The sequence below is a fragment of the Arachis hypogaea genome, chromosome 17 (genome assembly GCF_003086295.3).
Source record: "Arachis hypogaea cultivar Tifrunner chromosome 17, arahy.Tifrunner.gnm2.J5K5, whole genome shotgun sequence".
Classification (NCBI taxonomy): Eukaryota; Viridiplantae; Streptophyta; class Magnoliopsida; order Fabales; family Fabaceae; genus Arachis; species Arachis hypogaea.
In genome coordinates, this window is record NC_092052.1 from 133,017,149 (window position 1) to 133,023,148 (window position 6,000).

General features: G+C 34.4%; 1 protein-coding gene across 1 annotated transcript; it reads right to left on the minus strand.

The window, feature by feature from the left end:
• Positions 1-546: 546 nt before the first annotated feature.
• Positions 547-2,071, minus strand: LOC112764920 (zinc finger CCCH domain-containing protein 20). Its single transcript, XM_025810750.3, has one exon. It carries the CDS (start codon positions 1,763-1,765, stop codon positions 908-910), a length of 858 nt encoding a protein of 285 aa, XP_025666535.1. The 5' UTR covers positions 1,766-2,071; the 3' UTR covers positions 547-907.
• Between the last annotated feature and the right edge of the window lie 3,929 nt (positions 2,072-6,000).

Genomic DNA, 6,000 nt, shown 5'->3' on the forward strand with positions numbered 1-6,000 from the left:
CGAACTAGCCCGAACCCAACCCAAAATAACAACTGGGTCTATTTTTGAGACCCTTACCGGGTCATAGACCCGATAAAATCACGTCAAATTAGCCCCTGAAAAGTTCGAAACGAAACCGGACCGGGTCTTCGGCCGGGACATGAATACCCCTCAAATTCATAATGAATGTCAAGTCTGTCCACTCTAGATGTCAAAAATAAATTCTTATCCACTTCATAAATCAAGGTTGAGGCCAGAAACTTTGACAGATGCATGCATTCAGCATAACACAAACATTGCAACCGCCGAATGTGTAAAGGACTGTATATAAATGAGTGATGGACCACCAAAACATCCAAAATCAAATGAAGAATCAAGAATGGATATAAAAGTACAAATAAGAGGGTCCGGATGAAGCTAGAGAAGGAAGGAGTGTATATGAAGGATCAGAGCATGAGGACAAGCACCCATATTTTTTCAACCAAACACATAATAACGATTTATCACACAGTACTACTTGATACATAAATAAAGAAAGTAGGCAGCTAGTTAAGTTAAGGAACAACATTTTGAGTAGAAACAAATTTTGCTTACAAGCAATTCCAATTTTAACTCCAAAGTTACAATGTAGAAATATTCAAAAGCTACACATTCATCGGCAGCCACAAATACTTTTTAACTTGAACAAAAAAACAATGCCCCTAAGAAGAGTTACATAAACAAAAGAAAGAGACAACAAGAAGAATGACGTCTCATGGATCTCAACTATGTACAGAGAGAATCTTATTCTGTTTCAAATAAATCGCATTAGGAAGGTACAACTTAGCTACACACAGTCAAATGCAGTCAATGGCCACCGATCCAATTCTTCAAGCCACAAAAGAATCAAATCAACACAGCACAACACTTTGACTTTGACTTTTGACTTTCATTTTAGGAGTTCAGAGACCCATCCAATATCAGGGAAAGGACCCTCGCTTCTCCCAATCGAAGAGTTCTCCCGACTCAGCTTCGCGTACATTCTCGCCCTAATGTCTCTCCCAGATTCCACTCTCTCCATTGCAGGCTCTTCCTCACACCCGCTTATTGGGCCCAGGCCCAATTGCGGAGACCCATACACACAGCCCATTTCCTCAAGCTGCATGTTCCGCATTGAGCTCACCAACTCCCGCACCGTACTAAACGGAACGACGCCGTGTCGAGGATCCCCAGGCGAAGATGGCGGCGACTCCGGGAAATAGCAAGAGTAATTAAGAACTGAAGTAGGCGAAGAAACGTTGTTGTTTTTATTGCGACGAAGACTCCGCGAGTCGCTGAGTTGCGACTCGGCCGAGTTGGGAGCCAGCACGCGCAGCTGATCCGGCGCGTGTGCAAAGAAGCAGACGCGGCGGCGGCAGGCCGCGCCGTCCTTGCAGAGCTGTGTCCTGTATCTTTGAGGGTGGAGCCAGCACTCGAACACGCCGTGAGCGAACTCGCACGAGTCACCTTTTCGGCAATGCCCCTTTCTAAACTCCGGGCACGCAGTGCCGGAGTAATGGTACTTTCGAGGGTCTCTCCGGCGAGCCTTCTCGGCGGGGTGAGCGTAGGGGCACTCCGTCCAGTCGTGCGACCTGCCACGTGGACAGTTCAGAACCTTGAAGTCGAACATTCGGAAATGATCGGTGGAGAACACGTGGAGGTGGTGTTGACTGTCAGGATCTTCGGCATCGATAGAGAATGGAGAGAGTGGTACTCCTCCTCCTCCTCCTTCTCCATCGGAGTGAGGGATTCGAAGGTTTTGGAGCATAGCTTTCTTTCTGTCTAGTGTGTGTTTTCTTCTGTTGGGAGTGTTAAAACTGTGAATGTCTGAATACTGAATATAAAGTGGTGAAGAGGGAGGGGTTTCATTTAACTAAGGTTGAGTCAGATTGTGAGTTTGTATTTCTGCTTTATAAATTATAAAGCAACCTAATAAATATCTACGGTATGATGTATCCACATGGCTTGAGCTTATGTGAGGTGTTTATTCTTGGTTATGTTTTAGCCACGTGGTAGGCGATGAAATTTTAACAAGATCAGTTTGGATTTTATTTCCATAATAATATTTTAATTTATTTTTACTTAATGGATAATGTTTGGTAGTTGGTACCCATAGAAACTATTTTTTGCGGTTTTAAATTTTTAACAATAATTTTAACAATAATTTTAGACAACGTGATTAAATCCAACTAAGTTATGACACATACATATTTTTTCGTTTTTGTTTTTTTTTTTTTTCCTTATTCTCATTCTTTTTTCTTCATTTGATTTTTTGTGTTTCTTTCTTTTTCTCCTCCTTAGCGTCATTTTTGTTTTCTTTTTATACATTTTTTATTTTTATTTATTTATTTGTTTGTGTATTTTTAAAAATTAAAAAAAATGTTGATAATAAAAAAAAATGATATCAATTTTTTTTAAAACATTTAAATGAACTATAAATGATACTAAAATTTGTTTTATATATATACATATAATATCATAAATTTTATCACAATAAATTCAGAATTTGAATTAATATTCACGTGACATTACAAGACAGATTACTGTTTAAAACTTCAGAGTATATAACTTAAGGGACCTTATAGTGTACAGATGTGGGTGTACAGATTTTTGTCTTTTTGTGGCTGAAAAGCGTGTCACTAAAAGTGTTACTTAAAGAGAAAGTGTTACCCTTAATCGTTAACTTGGCTCTGATACCAATTTTAACATTCGACTTTTCTTTCTTTTTCGAAATTAATTTCTCAAATAAAATTATAATTTGTATAGATTCAATTGGTGGTGCAAAATTATAATTTAAAGTATTTACCATTATCTTTCTTGTGTGATTATTTATTATTAGTCCTTGATTTATAACTCTGATTTATAGTTTTTTAATCTTGTTTTAGTTTATAATATTCTTTTTTGCATGGATTATTGTATATAAAATCTTTTATCTGTTTGTCTTTTTCTTTAATATAATTTTTCAAATCCTCAAGAACTTCTTTTATTTCTACATTTTCTGTTGTTTCTAAATATCTTTTTAATTTTTCAACTTCATACTCCATTTTTTCTTTCAATAGTTTTAATTCTTTTAAGTCATAATATGGTTTTCCAGGCATTTATAAATTTTTTAAGTTTAATTCCAACTTGTTTATGTTTATTCTTATTTCTATCCTTTTTATTATAAGGTCATTAATTTCGATCTGAATATTATTTAATTCTCTTTTATGTTCCTTTATTTTACTTTTTAATTTTTCCGCCCTTTTTCTTTTTATTTTATTTTCTGATTTTTCAATCTTTTTATACTTCATTATTTATTTTAGAATTTCTGCAAACTCTATCATCGATTCGTCACTTTTTTCCAGAGATTCTATTAATTTCTCTAGTTCTTCAACTTCTCTTTTTAACTTGTCATAAATTATTTTTAGAGCTTCGAATGCTCTTTGATTTATTTCAGAAAACTGTAAATAATTCAAACGATTTTCTTTTTCAAAGAGCTCTTGTTTCTTGTCTTGATAAGTTACATATATTTCTTCTCTATTTATTGTCATAATTTAGTGTTTAGAGTTTCATTTAATTTTTCGACCTTTTTTGTTAATTCTTTTATTTCAGAATTTTCTTCCTTAATTTTTAACTTAGATAGACTTAAAGGGCTATTAATTTTAGATTCTCTTATTTGAAAATTCGATGAAAATAATTTTCCTGATGGTTCTTTTAATAATAGAACTGGGTTTTCAATAGCTTTATATTTTGGTATTTCTGTTTTTACAATTTTCTGAAATAATTCATCGACATAAATTCTTTCTCTGTTTTTAAATATTATACTATGATGGCTATTTGTTAAAGCATAATTTATTGCATATGTAATTGAAAATGGTTCATCATCTTGTTCCATTAGATTTTTTCTGTGAAATTTATAAGCCAAACTTATAGATCTTCCAAGATTTTCAGTTGATAAAGGTATAGCATATCCAAGATGGGCGTTGAATTTAACATTTACATTTGCCAAGTTTCCATGAACAATTCCAATTATTTGGTCTATTGGGTCATCAGTAATTCTTTTGTCACAGATTGCTAGGCTTATTGGTGAATTAATTCCTTTCATATATGTAGATTTGATTAAGACTTGTATAGTACTAATATGAATCCATCCAATTTTAGATCTTTTTTGTTGATCCTTAATTTTCTCGATCTGTTTACTTATTTCTCCATCATTTATCAAAGCTATTTCAAGTTCTCCATTGGCGGATTTTATCTTTATAGGGGCTTCAAGTTGAATTTTTCCATAGTATATTATATTTTTCCTATTAAAAACTTCTTTTAAAAGGTTCTGTTTATTAAAATTTTCATTTGATTTGAGATTTAATTCTGTTTTTAGAACAGCCTGTTTTTCATTATCTAATAAAGCAGTTAATCTATAATAATCTGATTCTTCTGTTAATTCTAAACTTTCTAAATAATTCATAATTGAAAGACTAGGATGAAGATGTACCTTTCTGGAGAAAAACTTCCTTTATTTAGTATATTTTACATGAGGTGTTCTTATCTCCAGAGGGGAGATTGTAAATACTAACTCCAGAGGGGAGTTTAGAACTATTTTTTCCTAAGGGAATTCTTCCTCAGACCATAGAATCGCCTTGGCAACTTCCTCCTTGCTCTCCTAGCATGTGAGTACTCTTTGCCTCCTGCTTTCTATTTTCTGATGCTTTCTATAATTGCCTAAGCAACCTATTTATAATGGTTGGGTCTGATGAACAATTCCCATCCTTACCCTTCTTATGACGTCATTGCTTACGTCATTGTTTATTATCTTGCACCAGCTACATTGTTGGTGCTCTATGACCTAAGCGCTTACGTCACTATGCAATGATGTTGAGAGATGCTTCAGATGTGCTGTCTTCCTCTTTCATTATGTGACCTTCAGATGCGTTGTCTTCTTCCTTTATCATGTGGGTTGATTCCGTTTTATTATTGCTTTCTTCAGATAGCTCTGAGACGCATAGCTGGCACTTGTGGTCTTCTCTGTCTTTTATCAAATAGCAGAGATTCCTCTTTATCCCTTCAGGGAGCTTTTCTAAGAGTCCAGATAAGTTGTAGAATGCTGATTCAAATTCTACTAAGAGTCTCATCTCTCTTTCTTCAATTTCATTCCTTTTACTAGACACAAGCAAAGTATTTCTGCTTTTATAATTAATTCTTGTGTGAGATTCCCTTGTTATCTTTTGAGTTCTTTCGAAGACCCTTGCTAGTGTGCTGGCTAGCCTTCCTTCATGACTGTAGATTGTTAAATCTTGAACTTGATCAATTGGTTGAAAATTTCCTGGGAAGACGGACATGAATATTACTTGGTGTGCTGGAACCAAGCATTCTTCTTCTTCATTAAAAATAGGTTGACTGTTCGTAAATTTTAGGGATATATCCCTTGGATTTACGTTGTCAATCATATTTTTAAATCTCTTCACTGCATCAACGAATCCTGCAGGAAACTCACTAATAATTTTTAGATCATTAAAAATTAAAATTGTATCAATTAATCCATACTGGAAAAACTGATAGGTGTCCGATGGGGATGCATCTGGAAATATAACCAGCTTTGTTAGCTGTTCTTTGGCAATAGGATAATATCCCAAAATTGCTCTTCTTTCTTCAGTCCAGTTTAGGACTATATTAAGGGTTTCTCTGAGATTTGATCTACAGACCCTTTTCTTTTCTTTGATTTCAGCCCTTGTAGGAATGTTTCTTATTATCCCTGTTCTCGGGGTTTGAATTGGAGCTTTATCTGCTCTTTTTAGGGTTTGCTCTGGATGAAGAGCTTCATATTCCCTGAAAGATTCCTTTGCTTCTTCCAGTGTTAAAAACCCTCCTTTATGAATTATCCTTGATTGATGTGTAAATGGTGCTGCTTTTTCCCAGGCATCATATACTCCTTTCATGGGGCCATTATAAATTACATAATATTTTTTATCTTGGGTGGATTTTTTGATAATTTCAGCAATTGTTTTATTTTCTGGAATTTTTTCTTCA

What these genes read in the sequence shown, in the direction of transcription:
- LOC112764920 (XM_025810750.3), bottom strand. Translation starts at nt 1,765, where the DNA reads ATGCTCCAAAACCTTCGAATCCCTCACTCCGATGGAGAAGGAGGAGGA.